Raw genomic sequence first — 24,337 nt, 5'->3', positions numbered from 1 at the left:
ACTCCGCCCCTGCGCCGGGTGTACATTAAATGGGAATGGGCGCTTCCGCTTCTGCCGCCTTCCGCACGGTTGAGCCGTTCTCTGCCTCCTGGTGCGTCAGAAACGCGTAACTTCGTGCTTAACGGCTTTGGTGAATGAAATTAATTGGAGTTCTGAGCTTCGAAGAGTTCTGTGTGAAAGTAACATCCTTCTGAAGTAGGTCAGTAGGGTTTTGCTTGAGGCTCTAAAGTAAAAACAACACTTTTCCTTCGGTTTCTTGGTGTATTTTATTATGTAATACTTTCTTTAGAGAATGATCAGAGACTTGAGTCCTTAAAGGGAGAGAAATTTTAAGATATGTTTCACAAAATCGTTTGAGTTGGAAGGGACCCATAAAGGCCACCTAGTCCAACTCCCCTGCAGTGAACAGGGACACCTGCAGCTCCATCAGGTGCTCAGAGCCCTTCCAGCCTGACCTTGAGTGTCTGCAGGGATGGGGCATCCACCACCTCTCTGGGCAACCTGTGCCAGAACCTCACCGCTCCTACTGTAAAGAACTTCTTCCTTATATCTAGTCAAAATCTCCCCTCTTTTTTTGTGGCCCGAGGGATATTTGACCTATTTTAATTTGTGGAATGAAGATCAATAATAAAAATCAGGTTATGAGGCTGCAAGCCTTCTTTTTGTATTGTTTTTTATTGTTACTATTATTTATTCAGAAGATGATTGAATCAGAATAGCTGAAATGCCGTGGACATACATGAGGCTAGAGGGGGCTGAGCATATCCAAAACAAAGGATCTCTGGCTCCTGCTGACATAGAAATATCAGAATTGTCATCATAGAATCATATCATAGAATGGCTTGGGCTGGAAAGGCATCTCAAAGATCATCTAGTTTCAAATCCCTGCCATGGGCAGGGTCACCAACCACTAATTTGTCTTATAAAGAAAAGGAAAATTGCATAACAGGACAAGCACAGCAAAGAAGGACTGGTGCAACTGAGAGGGAACTAAAAAGGAAATGCAGTCTCCACAGTATGAAGTCTTATGCTGGCAGGTTGCAGTGTTACTGAGATGGACAGAGGTCAGGAATTCAGTTATCTGGTGATTTTTGAGTTAAGAGTGTTATATCAATAAAATTACATTTGGGTTGCAGGCATCTTGTTTCATTCTCAAGGATGCTATTGTTACCAAGTTTATTGTTTTATCAGTCATGTTGTTATTGCTAAGAACTGCAAGAACTGTTGTAGTTGGTAGAATGAAGATTAATAATAAAAATCAGGTTGTGAAGCAGCAAGCTTTCATTCTGTTTTATTCTAAGCAGAATAGCAGAGATCTGTAAAGATACTTGGGGTAGAGGGATCTAAAGGTTTTGTGTTGCAGGAGGGAAAGAGGCAAAATGCTATCATGTGAAACAGCTGCGCAAAGGGCCTGAAGATGATGGATCACAATCACAAGGATTTCTTAACCAGCATAGATCACTGAACAGATCCCAAGCTTAAAAGCGGATCTAAAGGTTTTCCAAGTTCGGAGCTGATCCTGTATTAACTTTTATATTGCCAAGTTTCATTTTTTTCAAAGGGCCCTGATGATAAAAGCCTAATGAAATACCTAATGGTATTTCATGACCTTGATTTGAAGAGGTAGGCCACAATATATTCTATAATGTGTTTTTAGAAATAGCTGATTTCAAAAAGTAGATACACCATATATTTTAGTAGCATATTTTTAGAAATACAGTTGTTGAATTGTTGCATTACGTGATTAGTTCTTGCCTGCAAAACTGCAATGGCTTTTAGATGTTGCAAATAGTTATGGGTTATAGGCTAGAAAGCATGTGATAAGTTTGTTCTGTTTTAACAAAAGACTTCCAGCAAAAGAAATACAATAATGAAACAATATGGGTAGGCTTGTCAAACATCAAAAGAAGCCAGGGCCTCTGCACAAAGCTGAATTGTCTCACTCTGGGAGTAGGCTGGGATGCAATAGGCAGATGTCAAGACACTCCCCTCTATCCTCCTATCTTCCAGCGACCCAGTATATTATCATTAAAAGACATGTTCCCAAACTTATCTCTATCCAAGGATGAGCAGATGTCCAGAAATAACGGCCAAGTGCTGAGAGAGCAAATGTTTTGATTTTGGTATCTATAAATTACTTATAATAGGCATTCTCCTGCTGAGCATGTATCAGTGAATAAAATTTACATAGAAGGGTGACAGAGGAAGGACCACTGGACAAAGTAAAAGGCTGTTAACTGGAGTGTCACTGTCATGATGCTAGAAGGATCCTGACAGTAGAAGAGACCATGGAACAGCAGATTGTAAATCTCATGAATCGCTACCTGAGATAGGCATGTATATGTTAATAAATTATCTCACAGGTGATTGATGAGTATGGATTATCTGTGGAAATAAAACGGACCCTGAATTGTGTAATCTCTGAAGCGCTTATGGGGGAAACATCCCCCCTGCTTCCCAGAGCTGCTAATAAGGAATACCCATCTTAACAGTAACAACGCTTTGCTGTGAAATTTCTGCACTTGATTTCTTTGATTCAAACACATCATGGGAATGAGGCTGAAGGGGAACTGTGTTCACTGACAGCGACATCTCACAAAGCCAGCCCCACTGCAGGCACCCACAAGGAGAACGCTGGGCTGTGCCTCACTTTCTCACTCAGTTCTGCTCTGCGTGGAAAGCGGGGTAGCACTTCTAAAAAACATCCAACATGGAGCCTTTGTTGCTGTTTTTTTTTTTTTCTTTTCTTTTTCTTTTTTCCTCAGAACCATTCGGTGCTTCCCCTAGGGCGGGTCTAAAGGCGGAACCACTTGGCCGCCAACCCGCTCCCCCCTCCCCCTCAGCCCGCCACCACTGCACAGCTCCGCAGCCAGCGCTTCCCAGCGCGCCTCCCGAGGCCGCTCCGCTCCGTGAGATCCTACTGGCGGAAGGCCTCGAAAATCCCCGCCCTTCCGCAGGACGCTTTCCGGATTGGAGACCGCCTTCCGAATGCCGCTTTTTCATTGGTCGGCTGAAGGTGCCGTTGAAGTTTGAAATCCTGAGGCGGTTGTGGCGGAGCGCGTTGCTCTGCGGGTTTGGTGCTTGCCGGCAGGTAGGAAGGGAGCCGCTCTAGTGATCATCCTGCTTGATTTGGGTGTACGGAGAGTTGTTGGGGAGGGGTTTCGTGGTCTGGGAGAAGGGTAGGCTGAGGTGGGTGCTCGGGGAGCGCTGTGGGCTTGGAGCTGGGGGGTGTTCATGCTGAAGGGCATTGTGAGCCGGCTTGGGGCTACAGGACAAAGCTGGAGGGGTGATGTGGGACTCAGGAGAGCCCTAAGGACGTGTCCGTGTTTTGAGGGCAGTGTCGGGCTCTGGGGGGTTGCCTCTGTATGAGGGTTTTGTAGGGCTGAACCGGGGTAAGAACGGGGTGCAGGAGGTGTGGCACTGTGTCCGTGTAGGATCACAGAATTGGAATCACAGAATGACTCGGGTTGAAAGGAACTTCAAGGATCATTAATCTCCAACACCTCCCCCTCCCACCACTGGGCTGCTCAGGGCCCCATCCAACCCGGCCTTGTACACCTCCAGGGATGGGGCCTGGTGGGCATCTCCGTTATTTGAGATGATGAGGGGCAGCAGAGGAAACCCCAGTGAGTTTCATGGTGGGTGATGTGAGGTTGAAGGGTTCCTCATGGTCTAGGATGGATCAAGAGCATTGTGGGGCACCTTGGAGAACTGTGGGGATAGAGGAGTCCCTTTTTGCCTATCCTCCCTCCTTAAAGCCTTATCAAGGACTGCTGCCTCCAGTTCAAAGCCATCTTTTGTTCCCTACCCCAAACTGCAGACGGGGGACAGCAGAGCCCCCAGGGCTGCAGCTCTGTTTCTGCTTCCATCCTGGCCTGTTTTTGGCTACAGGTGCTGCAACTTTTCCTTCCTGAAATGATTTGAAAGCAAGTTGTTCTCTAGAGTTACTGACTTCCAAGTTGCAATTAACACATGGTATCTAGCTTGACACACAGAGCATGCTTTTGTTCATACTAAGTTGCTCTGTGTGGAACTGGTGCTCTGTCTCAGATGCTGGAGAACTTAAAAAGGACAATTCAATAGAGAGGAATGTCTGTTTTTGTCCTACGAATTTGGTGGCTTTCTGAAGTGTCTGAGATCATGTTGGTGTTTTGGCTGTTGTGCTCCACTGACCAATAGACAACAGTAGCTGCCAGGAAGTCCTCAATTTGTCAGTGATGTTTACCTGTGGTTTACTTGATGTCTCTGAGCTAACGTTCATTCACAAGTCCAGAACGGAAGACTGCCACTTGTACCTATTTAAATAGTCTTCAGAGACATTAAGCAGTTTCATTCTGTGGATGGCAAGCTGGACATGAGACAGCAATGTTCTCTTGCATCTCAGAAAGTCAACTGTATCTGGACTACAACAAAAGAAGCATGGTGAGCAGGGTGAGGGAGGTGATTCGGCTCCTTTACTCTGTGCTGGTGAGACCTCACCTGGAGTATTGGGTCCAGTTTTCCTCAGTGCAGGAGAGACAGAGACCTGTTGGAAGAGGGCCACAAAAATAATGCAAGGGATGGTACAATTTCCTTGGGAGAGCTGGGTTCTGGGGAGATCTGATGGTTACCCTTCAGTATCTGAAGGGGGCCTATAAAAAAGAAGGGGACAGACTGTATAGTAGGATCTGCTGTGATAGGATGAGGGGAAATGGTTTCAAACTGAAAGAGGGGAGGTTTAGATTGCATGCAAGAATTTATTATTTCTTATGATAAGGGTAGTGAAGCACTGGAACAGATTGCTCAGAGATGTGGTGGAATCCTCATCTCTGGAGACATTCAAGGTCAGGCTGGATGGGACTCTGAGCACCTGATTGTGTTGTGTATGTCTCTGGTCATTGCAGGGGAGTTGGGCTAGATGGCCTCTAAGGGTCCCTTTCAACTCAAACAGTTCTATGATTCTGCGATCTTTGAGTGGCTGAGGGGGAACTCAGTGCCTTTTAAAAACAAAACTAAAACTTGTATGTGTTGGCTTGAGTGCATTGACAAAACTGCTGTCTCTGAATGAATGTTCCCTGCTTATAAAGCTTGTCTTAGATGATGGCTTTGTTTTTAAACAAATTGTTTAAACTGAACAATTACAATCTTCAACAATTCAGTTGATCTGTTATCTTAATTATCGTTCCTAATGAAGGGATGCAAGGAAGTTCTTTACATTGAGTTCTATGATGTAATGTACATTTATTTTTGTAAAATTACTTGTAAAATCATTTGTGGTGAAAGCTAAAGAAACGAAGAGACAACAAATGGAGGTGTACTTTGCTTGCCATTGCTACTGTATTGTTTGCATTCAATTGCTGATTAAAATTGTCAGTGTTGCAGTCAAAGCAGTAGAGTTCAGTGGAAAGTAGGAAGCAGACTTTCTCATAAGGATTAATGTAAGAGTAGGAAAGAATGCAGAGACTTTAAAATTTGAATAAACGAGGACACGGATTGAAAACATGACAAGGTTTTCAGTGGGAGATGCTTCTTAACTCTTTATGATAATGAAAACAATCATTCAGAGTCTAATTTTATTGACTACATGACAGCTAATAATCAGTTGCTTGTTCACATCAACCATTTGAGATCATTTGGAATGGTTGTTCCCATTGCAGAAAGCCAACTTTCTTATCTGAGGATCCTGATTCCCTTGCCTAGGTCCTGTATGTATCATTTAACACCTCCATTCTCCTGAAAGAAATTGATTTGCTGGTGGCTTGTCAGATAAGTGCTTCTCAGGAGTTGACCTTGGTGGGCATTGGTTATGCCCAGATCTTGCTTAAGATGCCTTCTATGTTCTGGTCCTTTTTTGCTTTTAGTTTGTTTATAGCAGTAGCGTCATGGACTATTGTTTCTTTGATGCTTTAAAAGAAATGTGATCCTGATGGGAATAAAAAGTAGACAGAGTTCATGTATGTAAAATTTATTAGCTTGCCTGGGCCACTTGTCTATTTCTAACTTATTTTGTAAGCTTTAGTTTCAAGTCCTTCATGTTTAGACTTATCTAATTTTATAGTACTTTGCAGTCTAGTAAAGCTTCTGTGCATGTCTAATGTAAGAGCAGAATTTAAGAATTACCTACTTATATTGTTATTTTTTCCCCACCAGGTTTGCATACTAGTAATGTGTGTACAACAAAGGATTCTTAAGTGCCAAGTGCTTCAAAAAAGCAGCATATGTTCAGACAGTGCAAGAAAAAGCTGAATTAATCTTAATTCTGAACCCTGATCCTAAACACATCCTAACTAAACGCATTTGTTTTGCTTTTCGCTGATCAACAATGCAGAAATGACAGTCATTTCTCTGATTCATGTGATCTCATCCTATTACATGAGATGTGACTGCCTCTACTGATTTTAAGGGGTTTGGAATGAAGAAAATAGAGCTCCCTTTAAGGGATGGACTTAATTAGTAGGGTTGTATGTTAAGTAGAGAGCATAATATCAGCAATTAACTTGCTAGACCTCTAGCAAAAGCAGAGGGGCCGGTCAGGTGCTGTGTTTGGGTGCTTGAAGAGTCTTGAGATACACCTTTTCATGGGAGGATCTTGAATACTTGTAAGATTGCTTTGAAGTGGTGTTGTTTGTGTTTGGTGGGTGGTGGGTTGTTTTTTTTTTTTTTTGCCATCCAGTGCCAGGCTTCCGACTTCTTCAGCTATCTGAAAGTACATCTGGCTGACCACACCCTCTCATTCTTGCCCTGATGTTGTGTGCTGATATTGTAGAATGAGTCTGCAGATCTTAAATGCAGAAAATGGAGAAAACGTCAGTGATGATCTAACAGCGGAAGACTGTGGCTTTTACTTTGCACTGCCGGAACCTACAGGGAGACCTATTCTGCGCCTGTCCCAGAAAGAAAACTTGCCACCAAAAAGTGTGGCAAGAGCTATGAAGGTAAAATTCTGCTTTCATATTTAAGTATATTCTTCTATGAGCTGCAGTACTCAGTATATACAGTACTGGTATTCGGAGCTTGACAATATTCTGGTATTCATGTCCTTCTTTTTTCCTTCCCTTGCCCTCTTGTCCCTTTCTTAAAGGTAACCTTTCAAACTCCTCTAAGAGATCCTCAGTCTCGAAAAATATTAAGTCCCACTATGACAGACAAACTTGAGTCTACTTTCACGCTTGATGATTGCAGTGAAGCCTTGCAGGATGATCTCTCTGTGCCCATCAGCGCTGTGTAAGTAATGTATTCACTGCTTGTAGCATTAGCAATGTGGGACATAATCAAGTTAATTTTCCCCCATTATAAACGTGTGTATTTACATTCTAAGGTTGTATAACAAGATGAAAGCTACATGAAGGAACCTAAGTCAGTGTTGACTTTGATAAGCAAATTTCTTTCACAGCTAATTAATTACTTTTAAGAAAGCATTGTCTTGGTTGTAATATTGAATACTGAACTGTGTTTCTAAGTGATTTATTAACTGATTTCCTGGAAGTGTGTTATGTTATGGATAAATAATTTTGTAGAAAAGAGCCATGCTAGGCATGGAATACAGAACTGCTTCATTCAGTGAGGTTTTCATGGATTAACAGAATCTAGAGTTAATCGAACAAGAGATGAGATGTTAAGGCTTGTATGTTAAGTACTATTTTATCTCTTCAGACTTTCTTCTCAGAAGTGTCATTTGAATGGTTTGCTGGAATTGACACCTTGAGTCAGTAAGTGCTAAAATTGATGTGATAGTACAGTGAATATAACATCAATCCCAAGGATAATCTATTAGCCTGGATCTCAAGGAAGCTCCTGGAATCTGTCTGGAGAAGAGCACGAGTTCTGCAGTATTACTCCTTTACAAAAATATTGCTGTGATGGCATAATGATCCTGTAGTATGATTGCTGTTTAAATAGGTGGGCCTCAATGAATGTTTTACTTATGATTTTTTTTTCCCACCCTTCCTTAAACTTATGCGAACATCTGGCATCTGTAGCGCCCAGTGGCAAGAAGGCTTTGACCTTAGTTTTGTTGCCTCCAAGGAAGTATATCCGGTTCTTTCAACTACCCTGTACTCTTTCCCAGTGTCTTGCATTTGGGGCAGGAAGAAGAGAAAAATATTGGAGCACTTACGTGTGCCTTTAAATGTTTACATTTGCTTCAGCTATTAATTTGTATGTATACTGTAGTTCAGAAAAGTATCTCTAAGCCAGCCACCATAATTTTTAAGTAATATTGTGTTCGTTTCAGACATAGTATTTAATAGTATTTAATTAATGAAAATCAAGTACACATGGCTCAAGCATGTTAAAAAGGCATCTAATTGGCTTTAGGTGCATAAATGTGTGTCAAGATATTGCATTTACTGCATATCGTTTCTACTTGTAAACTATATGGATTTGCTTGTAACAAGTAAACTGAAGGACTTAGCATTGCTGAAGGATGGCACTTCTAACTAACCAAGTAATTAAAGCTTTTAGCTGATGTCTCGCTCTTGACTGGCATTTATTAGGTTAAGCACTGAGGGAGAATGGGAGGGGCCTTTAGTAGTTGAACAAGTCTGGGGCTGAGCTATTGCAGGGAAGAGGCTCTCAAACCGGGTGAGAAGAGCTTTGTGAACTCTGTCTCCTGCTTTTGCTTTCGGGTTTATCGAAGTACTGTTTTTACTGAGTGGCTCTTAATCGTGTTTTGCTCTACAGGAGATATGAATGGCACATAGAAATATCTATTTTGTCCAGGGACAAAACAATGGGAGGAAATCCTGTTTCAGGAAGTAATGGCTTAACTCTCTGTGGTCTGAGGCATAGCCTCAGAAGTTGAGTTTGGGGAAATAACACGGGCAGCAATAACTTGTAAAATACCCGGTAGTAGTGAATACTCAAACTTGTTCTTTAACCTGTTGAATCTGCTGGTGAATCTTACACTTCCTTTTTTCTTCTCCTTACTGTAGTGATCTCTTGTATGTGTCTCTTCAGCTTTTGCTGTTGCATGCAGTTTAGAGTTCCGAAGTCTGGAATCTGTTTGGGTGTATACATGGCTGATATGATGGTGTATGCTTTAAGTGGGGAAAAACATCTTCTAGAATGACCAAACAAAATAATGACTAGAATGGGAGAATTTGAGTCATGATTCTGTTTGGTCCTAGTCTTGTGAGTCGGTCATGACTCATGGATGAATTTACTGAAAAATGTACTACTTGTTGTGCTGGTATTTAAACTGCTTGTTGCTAATAACTCATAAGCAGTGTATATTTCACACTGCTTAGTGAAATGGAAATATCTGTATGTTGTTGTGAGGACTGGCACAAGGTAACATAGCTGTGTGCAGAAATGATAGCTTAAGAATATTGAATGCCTTCAAGGATTGATCTTCCTGTAGTTCAGTCTGTGCTGGTTCATGATTTCAGACTATTATGTAATAACTGATTTTTTTGTTGTTAGGGTATTCTTTTGTTGTCAGCTCTCTTATTATATTAAAAAAGAAAATCTTAAAAAAGCTGCTTGAATATGATATGAATGCTATCTTAAAAAACAAAAAACAAAAATGATATAATGTGATTTGACTTTTTTTTTTTTTTAAAGCAGCGTAAGTCAACAGAAGGCTGAAGCTGAAGCGAGTGATACGGAGATAAATAAACAAATGCCAGAGAAAGTCAGTGCTGCTCCTTACCCAGATGATGAGATGCCAGTGAAGAGCCGAGGTTCCTACAGTCTTGATTTTGATAACTTAGATGACATCAATCCCTTTCAGAGTTCAGTGCAGCTGCAGAACTCTCCTGGAAACCTGCAAAAGTCTCCTGTAAGGGTATCTAGCAGCCCTGAGAAAACTTCTGAGAAAAGTAGCAGTTCTCTTCCACTGGATCATACAGCTTCTCCTTCAACAACTACAAGTACGGAGTATCCCAGTAAACAGGATAATACTACTTCCTCTGGAAAAAAATCTGTTCAGTTAAAGTCCAATAAACCCGATCTGTTCCCAAAGCATGCTATCAGTGGCTCTCTGCAGGATTCCCCTTCCACAGAAGTAAGCCAAATCAGTAAGTCTGGCAATTTGGATCTTATTAATTCTGATGTGACTTGTTCCTCCAAAACTGGGGAACTGAAACCCCAAACTGTTCCAGTACCAGAAAAAGCTTCAACAGAAGAGTTGAAGCCTTTAGAAGAGCCTACCGTTTCCAAAGGGGAACCTGCAGAAAAGCCTGGTGTCACCAAGGCTGGACCAGTAAAACTGGAATTTGACTTTGATAACACCAGTGTTAAAAAACCACCTCCTAAGAAACTAGGTAAAAGACTTGGAATTAAACCACCTTCCAAAAAAACTTTTAGTACCAAACTGAAAACAGAGAATACTGAAGTGGAAAATAAAAGTAATGTGGAAGACGAAGCTCCTGTTCCCAGGGCATCCTATAAGTTTGACTGGGACAAACTTGATGATCCAAACTTTAATCCTTTTGGAGGAGGTTCTAAAGTTTCCACCTCACCCAAGTGTTCTGAGCCCAGCTCTCAGAAAGTTCCCCAGCAAGAAGAGCAGGATAGTGCATCACCAACAAGGGAGCATCTTCCAGTGGAGCAGGATAACAGACCAACTAGCTGTGAAAGTCTTGAGAAAAAAGAACCAAGAAGTCCGTAAGTAATTCTGCGTAACCGAATGTAAAGGTACCTTGTGCAAAGGAAGATAGACTATATCTGTCTTACAACAATTGGACTTGACTTCCTCCCTCGAAGGATGGCTGGCTTGTATTGCACACTGTAATCTTTAATACAGTGTGTTGCAGCAAAGGCCTTACTGGAGAAACCATCTCTAGGTGGCTAGCTGTCGGCAAAATGTATTCTTAATCTGGAGGGGTGAGGGGGTCAAGCTTACATGGGAAGACTAAACAACTTGGTCTCTCCATAAGTGGCTCTATCCATAATCCGGGACTGGAGTAAAATGAAAGTAGTAGTGGTTAACTACTGACAGTAGTGTTGGTTAACTACTGTTACCTCAAAAAACTCAGTAGGCAGTATTGCATATCATGCAGCTTGTGAAGGAAGCGGGCAGTTTTGTTCTGTGCTTTGTGTCCTGGCTGAGCTCTGAGATGCTGTTTCTTTGCAGCAGAATTCTATTTGCAAAAAAAGTGCTTGTCACAAAAGTTACACTTTGGCAGCAGATGAAACAAGTTTTTATACTTGAGAATGGGAGATGTTGTACTGCCTTTCCTAGGAAGCTTAATTACTACAATGGCAGCATTACATAAACCAGTTGCTTACCTGAAGTGGACTGACAAGAGATGCTAACTTGACAGAAGTGTTTGCTCTTTTCATAGAATCATAGAATCACCAAGGTTGGAAAAGACCTAAAAGATCATCCAGTCCAGCCATTTTGCTTCCAGTGTACCATGATCAGCTACTGTTTGCCAAGTGAAAAGTTATGGTTATGCTATTATCAGTAACTGAAGTATTGGACCTCTCTAGTGAAGTTAGGTGGCTTAAATCAGTAATCATAGCATTATTTTAGTGGGAAGAGTAGCGGGATGCTCGCAATTCTATTCTTAATTAAACAAAAGCTTAACTTCAAAAAAAAAAAAAAGAGACAACAAAAAACAACAGCAAATTTCAGGCTTCTCAAATGGAAATGAGAAGAATGTTAAGTGAATAGGAAGAAGTGATACTGCTGTGATTTTCCTGCTTCCCATGTAAGGCTGCTACTTATGGAAGGAGAGCTTCCTGTCATTTGAGTTGTCACCAGGCAAGACAGAACTTACATCTTTACCTTTCTGGATGCTTCCTGTACCTGGCAATAGAAACTCTCAAATAAGCTTATTTTGTTCAACATCTGATTTAAAAATAAGTAAAAATTCAAACCAATCTGTGACTGGGACTTTGATTTTTATTTTTTAATTTTTTTTTTCTCTTCACCTTTCAAGAGAAATCCACAAACAAAATGTAGAAGATGAGCCACGAAAGCAAGAAGACAAGCCAGAAGTTCAAGGACAGGCTGATCTTCCGAAAGAGCTATCCATGGTAAGGCATAGAAAAGATTCTCTCCAAGCTGTCCGTGAAACAAAGTTCTTTGCCACTTAACCTTGTCAAACCCATATTTGGTGTTTTATTAGAATTTTTTTTCCATGAGTTTTGCGCAGTTCTTGAGTGAATGTAAACTGTGCAGGCTTCTCTTTTGAAGGTAACATCAGAAGACAGACAATTGGTACCTTGGTATGTGGTATCTTTTTTCATCAGCAGTTGCATACAAGGACAAATGCAAGGGTGTGGATTCTTAGAATGTGATTCCTGTAGTTTAGTGTTGGTACTGTTTACTTTCTGTCTGTGAATTACTGAGGCTTATTATGCTGGCTGCTGAGATAATTTGTGGCAAACCAATCTGATCATTATTGTGATTTCCATGTTGCATTTAAATCATTTAAATTATTATTTTAACAGTAAAGAGGATTGTTCTTTTCTCTCCAGGAGAAACAAATAAGCCCATCTAAAGTGTCTCCAACAATTGTCCCCTCTAAAGATAATTTAGTTTCTGCTGACACTGGAAAAAAGTCAATGTCTGCAGAAGAAATTAAACCTACTTCTCACAGAAATGAAATAACAGCAGACCAGCAGACAGCTGGCGCTGAACCTGAAGAGCTCTTCAGACCATCATCAGAAGGTAAGGGCAGTCCTCCAGTGTAAACTGGGAAAACATTTGTAGAATCATAAAATGGCCTGGGTTGAAACGAACCATAATGACCATACAGTTTCAACCCCCCTGTGATGTGCAGGGTCCCCAACCACCAGACCAGGCTACCCAGAGCCACATCCAGCCTGGCCTCGAATGCCTCCAGGGATGGGGCATCCAAAACCTTTCTGGGCAATGTGTTACAGTGTATCACTATGCTCTGAGTGGCCATTGTCACGATAACTTCTGTGTATGTATTTCTTTTTGGTTTTGACATTGATTCTAGCTTTTATTGTATTCCATTTTACTCTTTTGGAAGGAGTAAATGCAGCAACTATCAGGATAGGAAACTGAAGTATACTCATAAATTTCTCTGGATTAAGCTAAATTCAGATGGCTAGTAGTGGTCAGCTGTCAGCAAAAATGAGTTTTTGTCTGGTATCGAAACGACCTTCTGGAGCTACAGTGGCAGTTCTCTGTTTTTAAGGACAAAGCTTTCTTTCTTAAAAACAAAACAACAAAAAACCAACTGTCTGTCCTTAAAAATACATTGTGGTATTTCTGGTATTAAGGGCTTTTCAGATTGAGAGCACTAGAGCTATGCAACTACCTGTCACTGAGTTGTGTAGGTTATTCAAAGGGCTCGCAGTACTGATTAATAATTGCAGTGTGAATGGTCTTCCTGAATTTACATGTGTGTCTTGAATGGTTACCATATAGCTGTTAAACATCTGGAAATAGTATTCCTTGTAGGACTGTTGTGTGGAAGGATGAGCAAATGACTGAAGTACAGTCTGACACTTATAGTAATACTTCAGTGAGATCAGTACCTTGAGAAATAGCTTCATTGTCCAGCTTAACCTTTTTACTAATTTTAATGATGTGATTAAGAGCCCTACTGTTTTATGGGGCGTTGTATAAAAGAGTAAAATGTCTGAGTATGCTCGAGGCTTCAACTGTGGAACAGCAAAAGTCCTTGCAGGTATCTGGGGACTAATAGTGGCTATAAATTTAGTTTAGAAAGCTGTCAAATATTTTATTTTCCAGTTTGATTTAGTTTTCCATCCGTTAAAATAAAAACACCTCGTGAGTCTGGAGTTGTATTTACTGTATGCATAAGATACCTGCTTCAGTCTGTGGATGTTTCTGTGAAATACAGTGAAGATGCAGTCATATAATTTATTTTCCAGTTCTCGGGATGGGCATAGACTATCTGGAGCAATTTGGAACTTCATCTGTAAGTATGGTATTGAAATGCTTTGTTTACCTCCCTGGCTGAGGAAGAAGGAAATTGTCAGGCCTTAAATGTTCTCATGAAGTAGCTTGACTTTGAACTTGTTCACAGAAATACAGGTTCTATTTCACAGGAATGTGTCTATAAGGCATGGAGTGGTGGTGAGGAAATGTGGTTATAAGTAATTTTGCCTAAGGATGGGAGGTGCTGTGTTTCCTATTTGCAGAGGTGCTTTTTTTTTTTCTTTTTTTTTTTTTTTTTTTTTTCTTACAGTGGTAAAGGTCAAATGGATGGTATTCCCATTGCTGGTTGCTAAAACAAGAAGAGAATGAAAGAGCATTGTTTTGAAAAGTTTTAAGCTCCTCTGTTTTATGGGCATTTTCAAGAAATCTGTCTCTAAATTGGGCATGTCATATTTCCATCAGTTCAGCTCTGTGGTTTTTCCCCTGCTTTGAGCCAGAGTTGGTGTGGCTTTGAATATAGAATGAATACACTGAGCTGAAAGTGTTTTTTACTTCTGTGTTTGTCCTGAGACTGCTTGTTCAGCTTACAGTGCCACCTTTATCTTTTAGCATCTTCTGTTAATTTTGAATAGTTAATATAAACTTGTCCTTTTGGTTTTATCTATGAACAGAGGACTGAGGTCACTTGATGTTACGTAAGGACTTAAGAACTCAGTGCCCACAAGCTCAAGTATTTTTCTCCAGCAAACAATGCTCTGGCCACACAGGAATAGACTCACCCTCCCTCTGGAGGGCTATTTATGTGTGGGGAGGGTGGGACGGGGGGGGGGGGTGGCTGGGGGCTTATCTACAAAGCAGCAAATCTGCCACTTTATGCCTTTTCTTCTCAGTTCAAAGAGTCTGCTTTGAGGAAGCAATCATTGTATTTGAAGTTTGATCCTCTGTTGAGAGACAGTCCCAGAAAGCAACCAATTTTTGGTGCTACTGAAGCAAACACGAATATCATGACTGCTCCACTTCAGTGTGGGTAGGTATTGATTTAATCTATCCTGTAGTGCATCGCTTTGCAAGGAAAGGCAGCGCTTGAATATAATTGTGTATGTTTGTTCATTTTTAGCCCTGCTTCTGATTTAAACAAACTGCTTGAAGAAACTGAGAATCCTGCATCAAGTCTTCAAAATGAGGAAAAACCGAAAGGACTAGATCTTCTAGGAACATTTACAACTTCTGTAAGGATGCCTGCAGTTGATGTGAAGTTTCACATTGATAATTTGGGGCAGGGATCAGCCAGAATATGGAGTTAAGACTTATGCAAAACTTCTAAGGATTGCAGAGTACTTAATGCTTATTTAAACTGTCATCTTAAAAAAGGTTGGAACCCACTATATAAGGTTGAACTTTTGATGTACTTAATATTCTTGTATAATTTTTTTTTTTGTTTGAAGCTGGTAATATTGCACATGGTCTAGGAGAATTTGAGCTGTTCTTAAGAATGCTTTAATCAAGCAAACCTTTGTATGCAGCTGAAGCCACAAAAATAAGACAAGCTTCTGTTTTAATAGCACTGCTGAGATGAAAAGCACTTCTTTGATTAAATTTGATGCCATACAGTGTAAAAGTTACAGCAATGAAACCCCTTTATATGAAGTGATCTGTGCAGTTTCTAATCCTGAAAGGCTGTTTACTCGTGGGGAATAGCATGCTGTCTGTCCTGTTTCTGGTTGTTAGAACTGGTGGATAGCACTTAATTACACCTTTATTATGTAGTTCTACAAAATACCAGCAAGGTAGGAAAGCTATGGTAACTAAGTTTATAGAAGTATTTTGGGACAAGGATTCTTAATAAAAATGTATGGATTTAGTATTGAGTAATCTACAAGCAGCAAATGACTGCATGAAAATTAGAATCACTGAGAACTCAATTTTTGTCACCTTACAGGACGCTGGTCTCATAATTCCAGACTCCCTGGCACGTGATGTTTCTCCACTCCCTTTTACTGCTTCCACAAACACTGCAGTGGATGCTATTATAGATGTGCTGAAATACAGTCAAAAAGATATGGATGCAGCGGTTGAACTAGTTAAAAAAGAGGTAAGCTGACCCCTGACCCTGTGTTGCCCTGAAAAATCCCAAAAGTTTACAAAAGTTTAGATTACCTTTTGTAGATTTCTACACTTGGCAATTCTATCCATCATACTTGACATCAACATCTCATCCAAAAAAGCTTGCTAATGCTTAGCAATAGGTATAGAACTCCTCAGAGCCAGCATCTAAGGACACGTGGCAGATTTAATTTTCGATGCTGTTCTGCTTTAGGGCTCGTCAGTATTAAAAAGCACCCGTTATCAAATTGATATTAAGTCCCAAATCATTCTGTTATCAAAACGCTTCTTATTAAATTACCTAGGAGAAATCTGTTCTTGCCAGTGGGAAGGAGGGGCTTATTTTCTTACCATTATTTCTGTAAAACAAGAAAAATCTTTAATAGTAATTCAGTGTAGTGGTTGTGGTGATTGGTTGGTTTTGTTTGTGTAATGGGGAAGCATGTCAATATGTGCAGCTAATAAGTGAAAACATCTAACTTACTCTCCACTGTTATTAGTAGAAGGTGAAGGGGAGGAATAGGTGGGATTTTTAACTTAAAGTCACAGAATAGCTGGGGTTGGCAAGGATCTCTGAAAGCCATGTTGTCCAACTTCGTTACTGAAATAGAATCTCATATAGAGCAGGTTGCCTTTGAATATATTCAATTGGCTTATGAAGGTTTCCAAAGAGACGCTTCATAGCTTTTCACAGCACTGGAATGGGTTGCCCAGCCATTTACCTGGTACAGAAGTCCTCACTGATGTGTGGAGGTGCTTCCTGTGCTCCGGTTTGTGTCCAGTGTCCCTGGTCTTGGCACTGGGCACCACTGACCAGAGCCTGCCTCTGTCTTGTTTGAGCCCTCCCTTCACGTATTTATGGATATTGGTGAGATCCCCCTGAGCCTGCTCTTAAATTGATGAATAATGTAAGACCAATACTTAAGCATAAATTTCCTTAAAGCTAGTTATCACTTCAAAATTACCTTAGGAAAACAGCGTTCTGAATTCCTGGCCAACTTAGTGTGGCAGCTAGTCATACTAAGAACACTAAATACCCTTAATGATGGTAATGATGATGACCTGTGGCCCTTTGCTGCTTTACAGTTTTAATTTTACCTTTAGAGTAAACAAAGCAAAATAAATAACAAAAACCTAACTTCTCTGTGGGTAACTTTAAATTGCTTTCTGTTTCTTACTTAAGAGGATGCTTTAACCAGCATGTTACCTGCAGTACACAAACTGGTAAATTTCTGGCTCTGATAAGGATCAGATCTAAAACAGAGTTTAGATAAGAACAGAGAGTAAAGCTTGTATTTTAAACTTGGTAGTCTCATCTCTCACTTGACAAAACTATTCTAAGCATGTAAACTTAGTTGCAGCAAGAGAGGTGTGACTGTTAATCCAACTGTTGTGGCACTTCAGAATGGATAGAATTATCTGGCACTGATGAGGCCACACCTTGAGTAATGTGTTCAGTTTTGGGACCCTCACTACTAGGAAGACATTGAGGCCCTGGAGCATGTCTGGAGACGGGCAATGAAACTGTGAGGGGTCTGGAGCACAAAAGAGCAGCTGAGGGAGTTGGGATTGTTTAGTCTGGAGAAGAGGAGGCTCAGGGGAAACCTTATTGCTCTCTGTAACTATATGAAGGGAGGTTGTAGTGAGGTGGGGATCAACCTCTTCTCTCATGTAGCTGGTGACAGTACCAGAGGGAATGGCCTCAAACTGTACTAGGGAGTTTCAGGCTGAACTTTAGGAAATGCTGCTTTTCTGAAAGAGTGATGTCACACTATCAACACAGTTATTAATAATAAGCTGGAGTTTGCACAAAATTGTGAGCTCTGCTTTAATTCAATCTGATGTGAAATAAGTGTGGTTATTTTTAAGATTAACTGAATTATCTTAAATTTGAGAACGTGTTAAGGGGAGGATTGAATATATTCCAAACATCAAGTTGATTTTGACCAACGCTGCATTTCAGTATTTGCTTTTTTCCTGTGTTTGTGATTTATTCTATCTGCCTTGTAGATAAAAGGGAATATTTGTTACTTGAGAAGATATTACTAGGCAGGCTATTGCTTACTTGCCAGGGAACAGTGACCTTCATGTAGCATGAGTAAGAGTAGCCAAGTAAAATAAACTGAGCTGACTCTCATCTTGACTTTTGTGAGATTGATAACAATGAGTGGCAAACAAGAATTTTGATATCTACTTTTGGGTACTTCATCACTGTATTTGACACATTTGTAATAAGACATTTCATTTTGAATCTGTTAGTTGGAACTTGGAATTTGACGTGGGAAATTTAGGTATCACAGAATGGCCAGGGTTGGAAGGGACCTCAAGGATCATGAATCTCCAACCCCTTGCCACAGGCAGGGCCACCAACCTCCCCATTTAATACTAGACCAGGCTGCCCAGGGCCCCATCCAATCTGGCCTGGAAAACCTCCAGGGACGGGGCATCCACAACCTCTCTAGGCAGCTGTTCCACCACCTCACCACTCTCTCTGTAAAGAACTTCCCATGACATCCAACCTAAATCTTCCTCAACTTCAAACCGTTTCCCCTTGTCCTGCAGTTATCTACCCTTTACCCCTCCTGTTTGTAGGCTCCCTTTAGGTACTGAAAGGCTGCAATGAGGTCACCCCGCAGCTTTCTTCAGGCAAAAAGAAAAAGGTATAACTAGGCTATACTTTAGGCTCTACTGAGTAACAACCCTTCTATCACTTCTTGTTCAAGAAATAAATGTTTATTACTTTTCACTTTAAAGGTTCAAGAGAAAGAGTTGGAGACTCTTGAATGGAAAAAGAAGTACAACAAGCTTCATGTGGAATACAAGGAAATGGGGTGAGCATTTGACTTAGCCTGCTTATTCATTCCAGCTGCTTTTTCTACCTTATGGTCTAACTTTTTTTCTTTTTCTTTTTTAGAAAAGTAGTTGCAGAGTTTGAAGGTACAATAACCCAAATGATGGGTAAGTTCAGTATCTACACTTTAAAACGTTTTGGGGCCTGTGCTTAGCCTGAAGTTAGTGCTCTTTCACTTCTGATGTAATTAACTTTTCAAGTGCTTTCAGGGTGAGTGTAAGGCTTCAAACAAGGTACTTATATGCATAGAACTGTAATCATCCAGGCATTGCTATATACTGATATTATTTGGTAGCTAATGCTGATGTTGTCAAGTCAGGCATGAGCATATCTGACCTTTTCTGCCTCTCCAGTGAACTGTGAACTACTAGTTTATTAAAACTGGCTGATCCAGTTGTCTTTAGCTTGGTTGGTGGTTCGTTATCTGACCTTAAATGCGTGATGGGTTGTCAGTGGGAGTTCTTGCTGGACAGATCTGGCCTTTGCTTCAGTCAAGTTTGTGGTTTCAAAGTTAAAAAGATAATAAATGGAACACGTATAGGTACATTGTTCTGTCTGGAAGCTGAATTATCCAAATCTGGTCCATAATTTTTTTTAATGAGATGACTAGCATATTAGGTTATGTTAGCCTATAGAATACATGGTTTGGGTGTGCTAGCAAAAGCATGTCTTAGAAGGGTTTGCCATATCAAGTAGGCTTGTTATCTCAGTCTTTTCCAGGTCTTGCAGCTATTGTGCATATTTAATGAAAACAAATGCTTTTAGATTTTTTGCTACCATGAGGTTTGAGGCTCCTGTTATGATGGGCTCATGTACAGGGTTTGGACTGTGCTGGAGGAAAATCCGTATTTGGTTAAGCAATTTATGATCACAACTTTCAGTGTTGTAAAGGAGCAAATTAAGAGAGTATTATCATTTTCTTAAAAGCAAGGATACAACTTTTTTTTTTTTTGAGGGGTTACATTATGAAACTCTTTGCCTAAAAGGACAAGTTGAAGGTGTGAGCGTCATGTCCGTACTACTAGCTTTATACTAATTTAGTAACTGTTTTAAACCTGTTACCTCTGCTTTCTTTAGAGGATTCTCAGAAACAGAAGGAGCTTTCGAAGAAAGAAATACAGAGGATGGTAGAAGAAAAGCAGCAAGTTATTTCAGATCTGAACTCTATGGAGACATCTTTCTCTGAACTCTTCAAGCGTTTTGAAAAACAGAAAGAAGTGCTGGAGGGTTATCGCAAAGTAAGATGCTGTAGAGCAAATGATATTCTTTTAAGATAAATAAGCCTTATGATCTTCTGCAAGTGGAAAGAAAATTACTAATTTCTACTGCAGCCATTAATTAAATAGCTGTGGCGCTACCAGTAAAACAAGTTGTCTGCTTTAAAGATTAAAAAATGATCTGTTATATTTAGTGGCTGGCTTAAAGTATGATGATGATCGTTCTGTTAGAAGCCAAAATTTCTTCAAACAAGATGAGCCTTTTCTTTTTGTATGCATATCATTTTTCTGTTAATCGTGGAGAATAAATCCAGTGTAACTACTTGTTGCGTAATGGCAGCTTGTTTTCCCATCGATAGCATTGAATAGATGCTGCAGAAGGCTTTCTATAAGTCAAACTCATACACTTTACTGGATTGTTTAGCCTGAACTAGTAGACATATCCATGGACTGGAATAATGGAGCAACAAGGATCACAAGCTATGGTTCCTTGTATGAAATGCATAAGCTTATTCAGCATAAAACTATGCATCACTTCCTTTATCTTGCATCCCTTCTATTGCTATATTTGGAATTCAGAAGCCACTTCCTTATCACAGAACTAAAGCATCTCTTGGAGACGGTGAATTGCTAAGTTCAAGAGCTGGAATTAGCAGGGAGACTTGCACTTGTTTCTGTGCTTTTATGGAACTTGATAATTGTACTTTGAGCAAATGCTGTTATTTTGGTATAGTTAAATAGCTGATTTGTGAAATGGAGGCAGACTTTTCCACCTACTAGTACATAAAAGCTAACTAAACTTGTTTCTGGGTCAGAATGAAGAGGCTTTGAAAAAATGTGCTGAAGAATATCTGGCTAGAATTAAGAAAGAGGAGCAGAGATACCAGGCACTAAAGGCACATGCTGAAGAAAAGCTGCATCAGTAAGTACTATGTCAAAAAGCTAATTGCTGCAAAATGTGGCTCATTAATGCCAAATCATGGCTTAAAATATTTTTTTATTAATGTTCAAGCACAATAAACTAGTGAGATTCTATGAACAGTTCTGCTGTGCTGTCTGAAAGGAATGTAAACACCTGTATTTCTTTAATTCTAGAGCAAATGAGGAAATCGCCCAGGTACGAAACAAAGCTAAATCAGAAATTGCAGCCCTACAAGCCAGTCTCCGCAAAGAACAAATGAGAATCCAGTCTCTAGAGAGGAGCCTTGAACAAAAGGTTTGTCAAAGTGCTGTGAGTCTCTTTAGTCTATTGCCTTGGACTACCTCAGGAGATCTTGTACCAGTACTAGAAGTAGTCCCACTAAGTGTGCTGGTTTTGGTGACTGCTCTCTAGGTAGGCTTTGGGAAATAAGCATTGAAGCTTAAGGCAGAAATCAATTATGTCAAGACTCTCCTTATATATACAGATCTTTTTTTGGAACAGAAAGGCTTATTCCTGTAGATGAGTCACAGAATTGATTAGTCTAGGTCGCTGCATCAGGAGGACGAGAGACTGAATATGAGCCAGCAGTGCGCTCTGGCAGCTCGAAAGGCAAATGGGATCCTGGGCTCCATCAGGAGAGGGGTGGCCAGCAGGGACAGGGAGGTGATTGTCCCTCTCTACTCGGCTCTTGTGAGGCCCCATCTGGAGTACTGTGTCCAGGTGTGGAGCCCTCAGTACAAGAAAGACACTGAGATTTTGGAAAGGGTCCAGAGGAGGGCGACTAAAATGATCAGGGGGCTGGAGCACCTCCCCTATGAGGACAGGCTGAGGGAGTTGGGCTTGTTCAGCCTGGAGAAGAGAAGGCTGCGGGGTGACCTCATTGCAGCCTATCAATACCTGAAGGGAACCTACACCCAGGAGGGGAGTAAACTCTTCAAAAGGGCTGACGACAGCAGGACTAGGGGAAATGGTTTTAAGTTGAAGGAGGGAAGATTTAGGTTGGATGTTAGGGGGAAGTTCTTTACTAGGAGAGTGGTTAGGCCCTGGAACGGGCTGCCCAGGGAGGTTGTGGATGCCCCGTCCTTGGACGTGTTTAAGGCCAGGTTGGACGGGGTCCTGGGCAACCTGATCTGAATGTGTATGTTTGGTGGCCCTGCTAGGCAGGGGGGTTGGAACTACATGATCCTTGGGGTCCCTTCCAACCCGGGTGATTCTGTGATTCTATGATTATCTGAACTACTGATGGAGATGGTGTTCTAAAACTTAGATGTCTCCAAGAGCAGAAGCTGTGAATGATCTTGAGTAATTGTCTAATTAGCACATCTGTAAGCATTTAATTTATAAGCCATTAGTACTAGTACAAACTCTCTCATATTGTATTGTCTGGACTTTTCAATATTGTTTGGCCCTAAATCCTTGTATTGGATTGCAGTCTTCATACAGCATAGATGAAGTCTTAAAATGCTTTGTAAAGGCATTTTGCTTTCATTTGCTGGAATAAATAAATGGGAACATTCTACAGAGATGTCTGTGTTGTGAGGATTGAAATCTAAATTGTTGCTGTCATCTCAAATATCAGTATACCTAACAAAAGGAATGTCTGAAAAATCTCATGTACCTATAATCTTTATAGACAACTTATTCTAAGGAAGTCTAGAAGCAGAGACAGTACAGGAATTTAGCTCACTTCTTGAGAATTTTTACAAAGTAGACTCTCCTTTAGGTTATGCCTGTATTGGTTGCTAGCATGTAAGTGAACTTTCTGTTGGGAAAGATCACTGCTTGCCTGTAAAATAGCTTACATGTACCTGCAACTCTTCTTTTTCTGTCTTTAACAGACAAAAGAAAATGATGAACTAACGAAGATCTGTGATGACTTGATTTTGAAGATGGGAAAAAACGGATAGCTCAGTTATCTCTGTAAATATGTCTAGTTTCTGTGATTTCCTGTCCTGTGTTCACTCATGATTTTAATTATGCGGAGAAAAAAATAAAATGCTTGATTTACACTCCTCTTGTCTATCTCTTGCAGGAAATGTCAACTTACTGACAAGCTCACTTGCTGCTTTTGGTATCAATATCTTGTGTAGCATTTTGACATTGTCACTCAAAAGAAAAATTTTTAATCATATCCTGTCTCTTCTCTGAGTTAGAGCACACCATTTCTGTATTATGACCAGGCTCTGCTGATAAAGGTCAGCAAAGGCTGTGTCTGTATCTTGCACTTTGTTCTAATTTCAGTCAAAACATCCCAAAGATACAGGATTGTAACAGAACTTGACCTGTTAGCAGATGCTACAGAGAACTGAAAGTTTATGCAGGAATTCTGTTCTGTCAGTTGTGACTTAAATTCCCTCATTCTAACAGACATTGCTTTTGGGTGAGAAGCTTCACCAGACTTTTTCAATGTTTGCGGGAAACCAGGCTAATCTTGATAGTGAATAATGAGCAGAATGTATAGAACTGTTTTGTACTTTGTGCACTTACAACCTGAACTTTGGGATGGGATGATTCATTCAGCGCTGTGAAAACTTAAACCTTCTGCTTTTTTTTTTTGTTTTATATTTGTCTGTACATACTTGTACCTATAAGTGAGCTGAAGTGAGCTTGTTTTCAGAAAAGCTAAGCAGCCAAGGAACTGGATAACAGTACAGAGTTGCTTTCTACTCTATTGGAAAATATCATGGCAAGTCATCAGTCTGATGCTATTGACTTGCTAATCACCCATCCAGAGCTCATACTTGCCTCCTGGAACAACTTGTAGAATTGCAGTAGGCTGCAGGTTACAGGTCATGATGAAGTCAGCTTTAATTAGGACATTAGCAGACGCTTCAGATAAGCTGTTATTACCTAACAGACCACAGGCTACAGCTTTGTTGTAGTATTACTGAGAAGTCATTCTCTTACTTGCTTAACTAGGGGTTGCACACTTTTCTCTCAGAAGGGTTGTTGCTGCTGGGTGTGTTCTTAAATACACTTGGAGCCCTTTCATTATATGTTAAGGATACTCTGCCAAGGTAGGAGGAAGAACTGAACAGCAGTACTTAAGAGATCTGGGATCTACTGTTCAGCCAGGTACCTACTGATGAGTATATCAGTATGTGTCCTGGAAGCACTATGGCTGGAGTACCCCATAGAATGGAGCAGGCCTATGGTTAATTAACACACTTCAAGTGTTTTCTCTGTGGTTTCCACGTTAATCTGGGAATGTCAGTGTGAAATCAATAGCAGCAATTTGAATACTGATCCCCTGCAGAAACTGCCTTGCTATATCTTCTTTTCATATTACTTAGGAAGTGTTAGAAGTGGAGAAGAAATAAGTCTCTGACCATGAAAACAAAGCTTCAGCCAGATAACAGGGATAACTCCAGGCTGTGTTTTGTGTTATTCCTTTGAAATAGACTTAAACAGAACCAAGAATTGATGCTTGGTTGAAT

At 40.5% G+C, this 24,337-nt stretch overlaps 1 protein-coding gene across 6 annotated transcripts; it reads left to right on the top strand.

Annotated features, from left to right (window-relative positions):
* Positions 1 to 2,860: 2,860 nt before the first annotated feature.
* On the top strand, positions 2,861 to 22,909 carry TACC3 (transforming acidic coiled-coil containing protein 3). 6 transcript variants are annotated; one of them, XM_048941826.1, is made up of 16 exons: positions 2,861 to 3,091; positions 6,746 to 6,914; positions 7,061 to 7,203; positions 9,547 to 10,587; positions 11,868 to 11,964; positions 12,409 to 12,601; positions 13,801 to 13,847; positions 14,698 to 14,834; positions 14,925 to 15,036; positions 15,747 to 15,899; positions 18,665 to 18,741; positions 18,825 to 18,868; positions 19,839 to 19,999; positions 20,794 to 20,900; positions 21,074 to 21,194; positions 22,739 to 22,909. In XM_048941826.1, the coding sequence occupies exons 2-16, from the start codon at positions 6,747 to 6,749 to the stop codon at positions 22,805 to 22,807; spliced, it is 2,670 nt and encodes an 889-aa protein (XP_048797783.1). In that variant the 5' UTR covers positions 2,861 to 3,091; position 6,746; the 3' UTR covers positions 22,808 to 22,909. The 6 variants fall into 6 exon arrangements, with proteins under 6 accessions (XP_048797783.1, XP_048797782.1, XP_048797786.1 ...); XM_048941825.1 differs by having other exon boundaries at positions 9,544 to 10,587; XM_048941829.1 differs by lacking the exons at positions 2,861 to 3,091; positions 6,746 to 6,914; positions 7,061 to 7,203 and adding an exon at positions 7,591 to 7,688.
* Positions 22,910 to 24,337: the final 1,428 nt, after the last annotated feature.

This window comes from Lagopus muta, chromosome 4 (genome assembly GCF_023343835.1).
Source record: "Lagopus muta isolate bLagMut1 chromosome 4, bLagMut1 primary, whole genome shotgun sequence".
NCBI classification, from domain to species: Eukaryota; Metazoa; Chordata; class Aves; order Galliformes; family Phasianidae; genus Lagopus; species Lagopus muta.
The sequence above is the reverse complement of the archived record's forward strand: the minus strand, read 5'-3'. Positions and strand labels throughout refer to the sequence as shown.

Coding starts and splice junctions, on each gene's coding strand:
- TACC3 (XM_048941825.1), top strand. CDS start 6,747: ATGAGTCTGCAGATCTTAAATGCAGAAAATGGAGAAAACGTCAGTGAT. Junction 20,901..21,073: donor GCTGAAGAAAAGCTGCATCA/GTAAGTACTATG, acceptor CTTTAATTCTAG/AGCAAATGAGGAAATCGCCC. Junction 21,195..22,738: donor AGAGGAGCCTTGAACAAAAG/GTTTGTCAAAGT, acceptor TGTCTTTAACAG/ACAAAAGAAAATGATGAACT.